General features: G+C 43.5%; 1 protein-coding gene across 4 annotated transcripts in view; it reads right to left on the bottom strand.

The window, feature by feature from the left end:
* Positions 1 to 14,890, bottom strand: part of MCM3AP (minichromosome maintenance complex component 3 associated protein) — a 57,394-nt gene that overhangs the window by 19,678 nt on the left and 22,826 nt on the right. For all 4 annotated transcript variants that reach the window (XR_011534047.1, XR_011534048.1, XM_070597995.1 and 1 more), the window contains exons 11-17: positions 9,543 to 9,703; positions 8,458 to 8,696; positions 7,935 to 8,158; positions 6,842 to 6,942; positions 2,253 to 2,384; positions 1,753 to 1,866; positions 309 to 461 (exon numbers count right to left, since the gene is read on the bottom strand). Coding sequence is in view for 2 of the 4 variants with exons in the window: in XM_070597995.1 (XP_070454096.1) it covers positions 309 to 461; positions 1,753 to 1,866; positions 2,253 to 2,384; positions 6,842 to 6,942; positions 7,935 to 8,158; positions 8,458 to 8,696; positions 9,543 to 9,703 (1,124 nt within the window). In the remaining 2 variants the exon portion in view is untranslated. The remainder of the gene's footprint in view (positions 1 to 308; positions 462 to 1,752; positions 1,867 to 2,252; positions 2,385 to 6,841; positions 6,943 to 7,934; positions 8,159 to 8,457; positions 8,697 to 9,542; positions 9,704 to 14,890) is intronic.

Consider the following 14,890-nt stretch of genomic DNA (forward strand, 5'->3'; position numbering starts at 1 on the left):
CCTTAAGAAGTGCTTTTTTCACTATAAATTATGTTTTAGAAATTCATCCACGTGGGTGCATACAGCTATAATTTGTTTGGCTTCTTCATGGCCCCTCCCTATGTTTTGCACAGTGGGTAAATGACTGTAAATACTTGTCAAAATACAAAACAGCCCCCCACTAATCTAATTCATTGCTTATCCCTTAGTTTATACCCTTTTGTAAGGAACATGTTACGTGTGTGTATAATTGACTTTCTGAAAGTTTAATCTTTTTAAGAGACTCTCCCCGTGTGCATGGATTTTATGTGTAAGGACACAGGACTCACCTCTGGAGATACTTGCAGAAGCACTGAAGTTCTTGGAGGGTCTCCTTTGCAGTCTGGAAAATTTCCTCCCCAAGAAACAAGTCCACCAGGTGGGCACAGACATCCTCACAGCAACGGGCCCTGCGGAGCCTGTCGTCTGTCTCCACCGCGCTCCTAGGGAAGAGGGCAATCAGCACAGGAGACACTGCACCCAGGGCCCCCAAACACTGAGGGCTTGCCTTAAAAGCACAAGAGTCCATGTCCTTAATACTGAATATAATTACATCTTCGCTCCAAGAGAAGCTCTAAGATTTTCATTTTACTTAACATACAGACACCTGGAATGACAGACAAAATAGAACAAGAGTAGTATAGAGTACTAGATTATAGGTCTAACAGGGCCCTTGTAAATGGTCAAGAATAAACCTTTGTCTTAAAAATAATTAAAATTTTTAATTTTAAATATCCATTAAGACAACTGCAACATCTTTTCATCATCATATCTGATGTTTGCAATAAGAAGTGTCACAAGTACATCAGAGCTGGCAGCCTACAGTCATGTGGCAGTTGCCCTCAGATAAACCAGTATCTAAGAGAGAGCTTTTTACAACAAAATTCTGTCAACCAAAGGAGCAAAGAAGACTTTATCAAATACATTTAATGGCAAAATCAAAGTAGCTTAAACAGGCCAGACCCATTTCCAACAGCGATGCTCTGGGACAGGTGGAGAGGGCCCTGGGGCTGAGCTGCAGTCCAACTCTCCCGGAACTGCAGAGAACAGCACTTTCCCTACATATCAATGAGCCCTAGGTTTTACTTATCTCCTAACACCCCTGCCTGAGATTAAGAAGAGACATATACCCATCATCTGTGAGGTCTCCTGCTTACAGTAAACAGGGACAGAGACTCCCAATTAGTAGAGATGGAAAGAAACATGAATTAAATAATACACTTCTGCCTCCCAGCTGTGTCCCCATCTGCACCAGAAGCTGTGACTGTACTAACGTCCATCACCGTGAGGGCCACCTCGGGGGAGTTTATGTACAAGGACAGACTTCGCTGCACAACTGAACTTCTTTCTCCCTGAAGCTTGGCATTAAAATTTTAAAAGTTCTTAAGTGAGAAAGCTCAAAGAAATCTTTTAACATATGAAACAGGGGAAAGACTCTTCTACGTGAGGAAAAATAACAGTAAGTAACCTCGTGTAGAGAAGACACCAGAGAATTCTTTTGCTAACAGACACAACAGACCCAAAGCAGGGATAAGAGTGAAAGCCAGGCCCTCTCTGGAAGCAACACACACACAAATACAGGGATGGTGTTTCAGTGTTTGGCTATCCAAAAGATATGCTCCTGTCAAGAAGAAAGCAGCTAGCTTGAACTGCACAGCCCAACCACGGTGCCTCAACGACCCTGGACCCCTCACCCACGCCCCTTGCACTGCATGACACCAGCACTTCTCTTACTTCAACTCCTGGGAGCAGGTTTCCCTAACGCAATCCATCACCACGAGTTCCATCAGCTCTGTGGCCAGGCCCTGGCTGAGCTGAGTCAATACCAGTTCTCTCTCTTGTTTCAACCTAAGGGTAAAAGAAGAAAAGTACAAGGGTAACGTTTAAGAATAAAACCCAGCGTTACACACTCCCTGACCTCGAGAGTGGGGATCTGAGCTGTGCTGAGGGGCAGGCTCAACCCCTCTGACCCCATCAGACAGGCCACACAGCCACCCCCACTCAAGCTCTCCTGACCACCACCCTTCCTGCCACTCCAGCTAGGGAGGGGCTGCTGCTCACAAGGTGAGTGGGGCCTTGGGACCCCAACCCACACCCTGAGCCACAGGGTACTGGGTGAGCCATGGTCTGATGCTAGTACAGGGGACAACAGCAAGAGCATCCTAGGCGATGGTGGGTTCTCTCCTGTGTCCACACACTCTGACCCCCATGTGTACTGCAGGGACAAGACACACCTCTCCTCTTCAGCCCGTCGCCTCTCCTCCTCCTTTCGTTCTCTTTCCTTAGTCACTTCTTCAGCTGCAATGTGCCTCAAAATGCCTGTGGTTGCAGCTGTGAGCAACTCCTCCATGGCAGCATTGGAAACACTAGACAGAGCAAAGGGGATAGCAGTCTAAATAAACAAATAAACGCCAAGAAACCACATAACTAAACTTCTAACACTGGCAGGGAAACAAAATACTTATTTGGCTTTTAGCATGAAAATTAAGCCCATGGTTAGAAAGACTCAATTTATCAAAAGTGACTCATGAAGAAATAGAAAATCTGAATAGACCTCTAACTAGTAAAGAGATTGACTTAGTACTCAGAAACCCCTCCCAACAAAGAAAAACCCAGGATCAGATGGCTTCACTAGTAAATTCTACTAAACTTAAAGAATTAAATAAGAACCAGACCAACCCTTCTCAAACTCTTCTAAAAATGTGAAGAAGCAGGAATACTTCCTAACACTCTATGAAGCCAGCACTGCCTTGACTGGATACCACAGCTAGACAAGAACACCACTAGAAAACTACAAACTAATATTCCTTATGGATATTGATGTAAAAATCCTCAACAAAATACCAGCAAATCAAAGTAAGCAATATAGTTAAAAGATCATACAACATTATCACATAGGATTTATTCCTACACTGCAAGGATGATTCAACAAACGAAAATCAAAATCAATGTAATACAACCACATTAATAGAATGAAGGAAAAAAACCCCACATGATCATCTCAACTGATTCAGAAACAGCATTTAATAAAATTCAACACCATTTCATGATAAAAATACTCAATAAGGAAGAGAAGGGAACTTCCTCCACATGCTAAAGGCCGTATAAAAAACACCACGGCTAACATCATATTCAGTGGTGAAAGACTTGAAAACTTTTCCTCTAAGATCAGGAACAAGACAAGGATGCCCACTGTTGCTATTTCATTCAATACCATATTGGAAATTATAGCCAGAGCAATTAGACAAGAAAAGTAAAAAACATTCAAACTGGAAAGGAAGAAGAAATCTATGTCTGTTCACAAATGATAAAATCTTGTATATAGAAAATCCTAAGGAATCCACTCAAAACCTATTAGAACTAATAAACAAGTTCAGCAAGGTTGGAATACAAGGATCAAACACAAAAATCAATAGCATTTCTCTACACTAGCAATGAACATTCTGAAAATGAAATTAAGAAAACAGTTCCATTTACAATAGTAACAAAAAGATTAAAATAACTAGGAATAAATTGAACCAAGGAGATGAACAGCTTGTACAATGACAACTATAAAACATCACTGAAAGAAATTAAGGATGACCCAAACTAATGGAAAGACGTCCCATGTTCACAGATTGGACAACAATATTGTTAAGATGTCAATACTACCCAAAGCAATCTACAGATTCAATACAATCACTGTCAAAATCCCAACAGGATTTTCTGCAGAAACAGAAATTTGGAATTTCAAGGAACTCCCAATAGCAAAACAATCTTGAAAAGGAGAAAAAATCTGAAGGACTCGCACTTCGTAATTTCAAAACTTACTACAACTTACTACAAAGCTATAGTAATCAAAACAGTGGTACTGGAATAAAAAGAGACATACAGACCAATGGAATAGAACAGGGAGCCCAGAAAGAAATCTTCACATGTATGCTCAATTGATTTTCTTTCTTTTTTTTTTTTAAACCTAGTGTTTTGGGGTTTTTTTTAAGATTTTTATTTTTCCTTTTTCTCCCAAAGCCCCCTGGGACATAGTTGTGTATTTTTAGTTGTGGGCCCTTCCAGTTGTGGCATGTGGGACGCCGCCTCATCATGGCCTGACCAGTGGCGCCATGTCCACGCCCAGGATTTGAACCGGTGAAACCCCGGGCTGCCAAAGCAGAGCGTGGGAAATTAACCACTCCGCCAAAGGGCCGGCCCCCTCAATTGATTTTCAACAAGGGTCCCAAGACCATTCAATGCAGAAAGGACAGTCTTTTCAACAATTGGTGCTGGGAAAACTGGATACCCACATACAAAAGAATGTTGTCAGAGCCTTAGGTTACATCACATACAAAAGTGAAATCAAAATGGATCAAAGTCCCAAACTCAAGAGGTAAAACTATAAAACTCTTAGAAGAAAACAGAGGGGGAAATCTTTATAACACTGAATTTAGCAATGACGTCTTGACTATGACACCAAAACCATAGGCAATAAGAAAAAAATAGATACATTGGACTACATAAAAATTTAAAACTTTTGTGGATCAAAGGACAGTACCAAGAGAGTGAAAAGACAATCCACAGAATAGGAAAAAATATTTGCAAATCATGTACCTGGTAAGGGATTAATCTCCAGAATATAAAAGAACTCCTACAACTCAACAACAAAAAAAACAATTCAAAAATGAGCGAAGGACTTGAACAGACATTTCTCCAAAGATGATACACAAATAGCCAATTAGCACGTGAACATATGCTCAACATCATTAGTCATTAGGGAAATGCAAATCAAAACTACAATGAGATACCACTTCACATCAATTATGATTGTTATTATTAAAAAAACAACAACAGAAGACAGCATGTATTGGAAAGAACATAGAGAAATTGGAACTCTTGCACATTGCTGATGAGAACGTAAAATGGTACAGCCACTGCGGAAAATAGTTTGGCAGTTTCTCCAGAAGTAGATCATATGATCCAGCAATTCCACTCCTAGGCATATACCCATAAGAACTGAAAACAACAACTCAAACAGTTATCTGTACACTAATGTTCTTTGCAGCATTATTTACAACAGTCAAAAGGTGAAAATAACCCAAGCGTCCATCAACAGATGAATAAACAAACTGTGGTTTATATACATGTGTTATGTGTCTGTATATATTTAATGAAGTATTATTCAGCCATTAAAAAAAAAAATGAAATGCTGATACATGCTACAACATAGACGAACCTTGAAAATATTTATTTATTTATTTTTTGAGGAAGATTAGCCCTGAGCTAACATCTGCCACCAATCCTCCTCGTTTTGCGGAGGAAGACTAACATCTGTACCCATCTTCCTCTACTTCATATGTGGGACGCCTGCCACAGCATGGCTTGTCAAGCAGTGCCACGTCCGCACCTGGGATCCCAAGTGGCAAACCCAGGCTGCAGAAGCGGAACGTGTGTTAATCACTGTGCCACTGGGCCGGCCTCAAACCTTGAAAATATTTTTGTGTCTGAAAAAAGCCAGACACAGAAGGATAAATACTGTTAGATTCCACTTATATTAGGTACCTACAAGAGGCAAATTCATACAGACAAAAATAGAATACAGGTTACTAGGGGCTGGGGAAAGAGGAGAATGGGAAATGATTGTTCAATGGGTATAGTTTCTGTTTAGAATGATGAAAAATTCTGGAAAAAGATGTTAGTGATGCGTACACACCATTGTTAATGAACTTAATGCCATTGAATTGTACACTTAAAAATGGTTAAAATTTTATTACAATAAACAGTTAAGCCCATGGAAATCTTTATTATTTCATTTATTTTTATTTATTTTTAGTTCCATCAAACAGAAAGCATGTATATAACTCCACTATAAAAAAATGAATCAAATCAGTTAACAAGACTGATCCTTTTGTGTAATCTCCATTTACATAGGTGAAATAATACCTTTTCTTATCATTGTGTCACTTTGTGTACTAGGATTTTTTTGAAGAAGAAGATTAGCCCTGAGCTAATATCCCCCACTAATTCTCCTCTTCTTGCTTGAGGAAGATTGTCCCTGAGCTAACATCTGTGCCCATCTTCTTCTACTTCATATGTGGGACGCCTGCCATAGCATGGCTTGATAAGCAGTGCATAGGTCCATGTCCGGGACCCAAACCAGTGAACCCTATGCTGCCCCAGGCTGCCAAAGCGGAGCGCGTGAGCTTAACCACTATGCCACTGGGCTGGCCCTTGTACTAGGATATTTAAAAGATGTTTGAAATCCTTAAGAAAGTGTGATTTACTAAATATATTAGATTTTAATTAAGTTTATAAAAATGCTTAAGAGCTTACAAAGATTCTGATTATTAAATTTATTAAGACTAGATGTTTGAATTAGAATCAGATACATAAAATTTGTTAACGTAGTCTGAAACGTCTAAGGAAACTTCATTGTGGTATAAGATGGAACTGGTATAAAACGTTTAAGGGGATTTAATCTGTCAAATTTATAAACTGAGACTTAATCCAAGATCAAGCAAAGTGAGTGTTTTCAATTTTTAATACAGAATGAACTAATTTTCACTATATTTTTAAGTCAAGTTTAAAATTTAAAGAAAAATAACTTTTTAATTTACAACCTAATATTGCTGAAAAAGCATACACAAATGGACACTACACGCCAGTGAAAAACAGAAGGTCAGGAACATGAGAAATTACACCCACCTAGAGAAGAGGACCCACATTCAAGCACATACACATGGTTAGTCTCTTGCTGAAGACTGATAGCAGCTTTCTAGGGGAGCACCTGGAGGCCAGGGTGTGGCCCCAGCGAGTACAGGCAACTTGAGAGCAGCAGCGGCACCACACTTACCCCAGAGCTGTGGCTGCGAAGGCCGCCCCGGCAGCACCAACCTCCTTGCAGTCCCTCTCGAGAACCTCCTGGATGAGCTCATCCACCACCTGTGCCAGGTCCTAAGGAGAGGCCAGGCGGGGTCAGGCGTGCCGTGCAGGCCCCGAGAGACACTGCCCCAATCGAGACCCAGCTGATGAGCAGTCTAACTCTACAGCCTTCACAGAACCACGGAGATGGAGACCAGACGACCTTCTCCTGACACATCCCGCCCAGGGCAGAAATCCCTCCCAGACCTTGTCTGAAGGTGTCCAGCGACCCTCACACGGGTTCAGGTACACTGCTTCTAGAAAGATTTCCTGCTAGTCAACGAGAGGAGCCTTCTGGAGAGGACGGGGCAAGCCTGCTGGACAGCACCCATGCAGACGGCCCTGCTGCTGCCCCACATCAGACACCTGCAGTTTCTGTGGCCATTATCCTGCTCCTCTGAGGCCTCCTGCATCCTCCAGGGCCTGCCGAAGCAGCAGGGTGGTGAGACTGAGTCCCACAACGTGTGTGGTGGACAGGCCCTACTTGACCCCAGGGGCATGCCTGTCAGTAGGCACGCGCTGCTGCCCGTGGTCCCGCACGGCCCTAGTCGACGTGTCCACTGGCTGTCTCGGATGAGCAGGTGTTGGGCATCACACGGAGCAGACATGTAAGGGCACAGGATGGCACGCAGGCGGGAAGACATGGACACGTGTCTGCAGAGCCCTAGCAAGGGAGGCGCTCAGGGCAGGGCCCCACTTATCTGACCAACAGCATCAGGGACATAAAAGCTTTCAGTTCATTCTCTAAAGCTTCAACTGCAACCTTTCAAAGAGAGACACAGGCAACAAGGCAGGAAGCTGAATGTAGTCCCTGCCCTCAGAGCTGCAGGTTTCTCATCTGAAAGACAGGCTGGAGCCCTGAGGGCCAGGGTTCTGAGACAAGCCACAGCCAGAATATTCTAGAGCCACACGCGCAACCACCTCAGCAGGTTCAGTCAATAGACAACAGGCAAACTAGACATCCGACACTGCTGGACATGTGTGCACAAGGGCTCCTCAGGGCCCTCGTCTGGAAGATTCCTTACCGTGTCAGAGTACACAGGCACAGGCTTTGGTGGAAGCAGCTCAGGCTGCACGGTAGGCTGCCCAAGGGGCTGGAAGGGGCTGGGTACCACACTCGGGGCTGGTGCCGGTGCCGGGAGGTGAGGCAGAGAGACTGGTGTGGGCAGAGGGGGAGGAAGAGGCTGCGGGAGGAGAGCGGGTGGGGACATGTCTGCCTCTGCACTGCTCTCCTCTCCTCTCCCTGCACCTGGAAGGGAACAGACAAACATCGGTGTTGAGGACAAGCCCTGGGCCACCCAGAGTGACCCTGAGGACTGGCTACCCTCCCTAAGCAGACCACACATCATGGGGGACAGCATGTGCTTCACCCAGGGGAACCAAGCCCCAGGACATCAAAGAGCCACTCAGGCTGCTCTTGGCAAGAAATGTCTGTGCATGAAGAGATACCTACACCCCAGCCCCTGAAGACGACAGTGCTTCTGGCTCAGAAGAGGCTTCCCAGAGGGAAACACAGCTAGGTCCCTCCTGCAACTGCAGCTCACTCACCTGCTGTGTCCAAGGGTCTCTGAGTGCCCACGGGTAGCTCAGCAGCCAGGCTCTCTCCGACATACTTGTTCTGGGAGTTGAAGCTGCACACGGGTATGTGACGAGGGACAGGGGGCAACGGCCCTCCATTCACAATTTCCCCAACTGACACGGTCAGCTTCCTGGTAATAAACACCGACTTCCTGGTCTTGGATAACCCCTCAGGTTCCAGAAACGAGGACCGGTTCAGCTCAACACAGCTATGCAGACCACAAAGAACCCAGAGAAGAGTCACACAGGTAAGAAGCCAGCCTTCACCTTCTCAGTGCCTGGCAGCAATGCCAGAAGCCCCACCTCATCACTGTGTCACCACATGGTGATGTGGAAATGAGAAGGGAAAGCAGCAAAGGCTAGTTTGCTGGCAGGGCCCACAGCACACCACTGCCAGCCCGGGCATTTCCTCCTGACATGGGAGCTGCCAAGCCGGGTCGTTAACAGCCAGGTGTGCAGCAACGCGCACCTACATGCTCCTGGCTCATTCCAAAGCCGCCACATTTCCATCAGAACAGGACTGCACGAAGCAGACAGATGGGGGCTGGTGGTAAGTAGCCAAAGGAGAGAGGGGCAGGAAACACCAACTTTGGACACGAATGTTGTGCGTCATGGCACCATTTTCTGGGATGGGAGCCATGAGTTACATGAGGCTCTCAAAACACTCTGCTCCATAGCAGAGAAGCCCCTGGCCTAGCCTACCAGCACCTGTGTGGACTGTCAGAGGGGGGATCAGCAAATGCTATCTTCCAGGGACAGAATAAGGAAGGCTCTAACCTCTACCTTTGGGTTCTTTAGTAATTTGTGAAAAGCAGTGATTTTTGGAGTCATAAAGAAATGGGTCTCAGCCCCAGTGGGCCAATGAACAGCATGTAACCTGGGGACACTCCCCAGCCATTCTGAGCCCGGTGTGTTCACCAGCTCCCCAGGGAGCCAGCAGGTGGAACATGCCGTCTTCAGGGCCGAGAACACAGCTAGGGTGACCCAGCCCGTTATCAGGGCTTCAATAAAAGAGAAAAAGGAGAGAGGCCCACACTTCCACTCTTGGCTGTTACCCATCAGAGACGGCGAGCCCGTGGTAGTTGAGGAAGTCTGTGGCCTCTTCGCAATCTCTGAACAGCAGCATGCGCACCACGCCGTCCAGGGGAAAGACAGTGGACCGCTGCGTGCTCACAGTGTACGCGACGTTGAGTGCTCGGAGAGCGTCCTTGCGGATCTAAAAGGAGAAGCCAAATGACTGCAGTCTCAACAGTTGCGGTCACCCCACGGCCACAGAAATGCCACGTGGGATCCTGCGGTTGCTCAACCCCCTGGAAAGCAAGGTGGCACCACAGGTCCCAGGCTTAACGAACATCAAGCCATGTGCTCAGTGGAAGATGCCCAAGAATGCATGCAGAGTGGTTTCATACAAAGGAAAGGCAAGGCTGAGGCTTTATTTATAAGAAACACTGGACAACAAACCATCTGTCAGTAGGGCATGGAAACTAAATGGGGCAGCATCCACTCAACAGAAAGCTGCACAGCTGCCAAAAATTATCATGGAGACAATCGCATGGTGTGAAAAAATGCATGACACATCTGCTAAAGGTGACACCAGCAACATGGCGGCCTCAGCTCACCCGGGACTCTCTCCCCTCCAAATTACAACCAAGAAGAGCAACTGCTTTCCAACCAAAAACACCATCCTAACAACAGAAATCGTCAGAGACCCATAGCAGCCAAACAATGGAAGGTGGAGAGGCTGCAGGGGGCCTCGGAGGAGCTAGAACAGGGTAGGAGAGAACTTCGCTCCGCCCATAGAGACCGAGATCGCGGGTGCGGGTGCGGGGACGGAGCAGGGGAGGGGTCGCACGTTGGGAGATCGTCCCGGACTCCCACTGCCAGTGCAGCGAAACCCTCTAACAGGGGAAAGCTTTCATGTGGGGGAGCCCCAACAAGCCAGGGCCCCGGGAGACCAGAAACTGAGAGCTGATCCAATAAGGGTCACAGTGAGTGAAAGTGCCCCTCCTCCCCCAACCAACCCTACCTGCTGCCATCTTGGCTGAAGGCACAGGGCTCAGAAAACAAGCCTCTTGATCCCCATCTAGTGGTGATCAGCTGTAACTGCAGCCGGACAATAACGTGCAAAACCCACCCCTCTAACATCCAGCAATTTGTAAAAGCTCTAGTCCAAAAGGAAAACAATAAAAATACAAAAGTAGCTCCTGAGGGCTTGGAAATGGGTAAACTAAGTGAAGAGGAGTTCAAAATAGCTATCCTCAAAATATTCAATGAGGTAAAGGGAAATATACAGAAACAAGCCAACGAGTTCTGGAGTTACTTCACAAAAGAGATTGAAATTATAAAGAACAATCAATTAGAAATACTAGAGATGAAAAATACAATGGATCACATAAAACAGAATACAGATTCCCTGAATGCCCGTGTAGACACCATAGACGAGAAAATTAGCATAATCGAAGACAGACAGGCTGAATGGCTCCAGACAGAGGAAGAAAGAGAACTAAGACTTTAAAAAACTATACAAAATCTCAGAGAAATAGCTGACTGGATGAGAAAATGCAACTTAAGAATCATCGGAATTCCTGAGGGCGAGGAAAAGGAAAATGGAGCAGAAAGTGTGCTCAACGAAATAATAGAAGAGAACTTCCCAAATCTAGGGATTGAGAGAGAAATGTGTGTGGAGGAAGTTTTCAGATCTCCTAGATCTGTCAATGTAAAAAGACCTACTGCAAGGCACATAGTAGGAAAAATGGTAAAAATGAAGGACAAAGAAAGAACACTCAGGGCAGCAAGGCAGAAGAAAATAACCTACAAAGGAACCCCCATCAGACTTTCAGCGATTTCTCTACAGAAACCTTACAAGCTAGAAGAGATTGGAGTGACATATTTAAAACTTTAAAGGATAAAAATCTTCAGCCAAGAATACTCTATCCAGCAAAAATATCATTCAGATATGAGGGAGAAATTAAATCTTTTCCAGACAAACAAAAGCTGAGGGACTTCGTAGTCACACGACCTCCACTACAAGATATCCTCAAGAAGGCTCTCATGCCTGAAAAAACAAAACACGGGAGTAAGGGGTCACAAAACACACAGTAGGGAGACAAATAGAATTTGAATAGGATAGCAAATATTCAACTATAGCATTAGGATAAAGGGAAGGAAATCACCAAAGCAAAGACAATCTTATCACTCTAACCACAAACTCACAACACAAGTTGGAATAAGAGATGAAAATAATAATTTAGGAGGGGAAGAGGAAAAGGACTGAAACAGTCTAGGCTAAGGAAGTAAGAGACCACCAGAAAATGGACTATGTTATACACGAGATTCTGAATGCAAACTTCAGGGTAGCCACTAAACTAAAAAGCAGAACAGAAACACAAAACATAAATAAAGAAAAATCTAAGAAACCCAGCATAAGAAATTGCAGAAGTCAATGGGTAGGCTAAAACACACAGGACGAGAAACAAAGGAAACACAGGAAAACCAGAAAACGAGCAACAGAATGACAGCATTAAGCCCTCATGCATCAACACTCACCACCAATGTAAACGGATTGAACTCTCCCATAAAAAGACACAGAGTGGCAAAATGGATTAAAGAACAAGATCCAACAATTTGCTGCCTCCAGGAAACACACCTCAGCTCCAAGGACAAACACAGGCTCAGAGTGAAAGGGTGGAAGACAATACTCCAAGCTAACAGCAAACAAAAGAAAGCAGGTGTCGCAATAATTATATCAGACAAAACAGACTTCAAGATAAGGCAAGTAAAGAGACACACAGAGGGCCAATATATAATGATCAAAGGGACACTTCATCAAGAAGAAATAACGCTTATAAATATCTATACACCCAACATAGGAGCACCAAGGTTCATAAAGCAACTATTAACAAACCTAAAAGAAGATATCAAAAATAACAGAATAATAGTAGGGGACCTCAACACCCCACTCACATCAATGGACAGATCATCCAGACAGAAAATCAACAAAGAAACAGTGGAGCTAAATGAAAAGCTAAAACAGTTGGACTTAATAGACATATATAGAACACTTCATCCAAAAACAGCAGAATACACATTCTTCTCAAGCGCACATGGAACATTCTCAAGGATAGGCCATATGTTGGGAAACAAGGCAAGCCTCTACAAATTTAAAAAAATTGAAATAATAACAAGCATCTTCTCTGATCATAATGCTGTAAAGCTAGAAATTAATTACAAGAAAAAAGCTGAGAAAGGCACAAGGATGTGGAGACTAAACAATACGCTATTGAACAAGCAATGAATCATTAAAGAAATTAAGGAAGAAATCAAAAAATACCTGGAGGCAAATGAAAATGATAACATGCCATACCAACTCGTATGGGATGCAGCAAAAGCTATATTAAGAGCAAAATTCATCACAATTCAGGCACATCTTAACAAACAAGAAAAATCCCAAATCAGCAATATTAAACTACACCTAACTGAATTAGAGAAAGAAGAACAAACAAAGCCCAAAGTCAGCGGAAGGAGAGAAATAATAAAAATCAGAGCAGAAATAAATGCTATTGAAACAAAAAAAGCAGTAGAAAGGATCAATGAAACAAAGAGCTGGTTCTTTGAGAAGATAAATAAAATTGACAAAGCCCTAGCCAGACTTACAAAGAAAAAAAGAGAGAAAGCTCAAATAGACAAAATCAGAAATGAAAGAGGAGAAATAACAACAGACTCCGCAGAAATACAACGGATTATAAGAGAATACTACGAAAAACTACATGCCAGCAAAATGGATAACCTAGAGACAATGGATAAATTCTTGGACTCCTACAATCTCCCAAAGCTCATTCAAGAAGAAGCAGACAATTTGAACAGACCAATCACAAGGAAAGAGATTGAAACGGCCATCAAAAGCATCCCAAAGAATAAAATCCCAGGACCAGATGGCTTTCCTGGGGAATTCTACCAAACTTTCAGAGAGGACTTAATACCTATCCTTTTCAAGCTATTCCAAAAAATTAGGGAGGATGGAACACTTCTTAACACATTCTACGAGGCCAACATCATGCTGACACCAAAACCTGACAAGGAGAGCACAAAAAAGGAGAACTACAGGCCAATATCGCTGATGAACATAGATGCAAAAATTCTCAACAAAATTTTGGCAACCCAAATACAGCACTTCATGAAAAGGATCATACAGCATGATCAAGTGGGATTCATACCAGGGAAACAGGGATGGTTCAACATCCGCAAATCAATCAACGTGATACACCACATCAACAAACTGAGCAATAAAAACCACATGATCATCTCAATAGATGTAGAGAAAGCATTTGACGAGATCCAACAGCCACTTATGATAAAAACTCTCAACAAAATGGGGATAGAAGGGAACTACCTCAACATAATAAAGGCCATATATGACAAACCCACAGCCAACATCATTCTCAATGGGCAAAAACGGAGCACCACCCCCCTGAGAACAGGAACGAGACAAGGATGCCCTCTATCACCACTCTTGTTTAACATAGCTCTGGAGGTCCCAGCCAGAGCAATCAGGCAAGCAAAAGGAATAAAAGGAATCCAAATGGGGGGGAAGAAGTGAAACTCTCGCTGTTTGCAGACGACATGATCTTATATATAGAAAACCCCAAAGAATCCATTGGAAAACTTTTAGAAGTAATCAACAACTACAGCAAAGTTGCAGGGTATAAAATCAATTTACATAAATCAGTAGCATTTCTATACTCTAATAATGAACTAACAGAAAAAGAACTCAAGAACACAATACCATTCAGAATCGCAACAAAAAGAATAAAATACCTCGGGGTGAATGTAACTAAGAAAGTGAAAGACCTATACAAGGAAAATTACAAGGCTTTTCTGAAAGAAATGGATGACGACATAAAGAGATGGAAAGACATCCCATGCACGTGGACTGGAAGAATAAACAGAGTTAAAATGTCCATACTACCTAAAGCAATCTACAGATTCAACGCCATCCCAATCAGAATCCCAACAACATTCTTTACAGAAACAGAACAAAGAATCCTAAAATTTATATGGGGCAACAAAAGACCCCGAATTGCTAAAGCAATCCTGAGAAAAAAGAACACAGCTGGAGGCATCACTTTCCCTGACTTCAAAACAGACTACAAAGCTACAGTAATCAAAACAGCATGGTACTGGTACAAAAACAGGTGCACAGATCAACGGAACAGAATTGAAAGCCCAGAAATGAAACCACACATCTTCTACAAACGAGCTGAGGGCATACAATGGAGAAAAGAAAGCCTTTTCAACAAATCGTGCTGGGAAAAGTGGAAAGCCACATGTAAAAGAATGAGAATTGACCATTCTTTTTCACCATAAACCAAAATAAACTCAAAATGGATCAAAGACCTAAAGCTGA

The sequence above is a fragment of the Equus przewalskii genome, chromosome 27, assembly GCF_037783145.1.
Source record: "Equus przewalskii isolate Varuska chromosome 27, EquPr2, whole genome shotgun sequence".
In the NCBI taxonomy this organism is placed as follows: domain Eukaryota; kingdom Metazoa; phylum Chordata; class Mammalia; order Perissodactyla; family Equidae; genus Equus; species Equus przewalskii.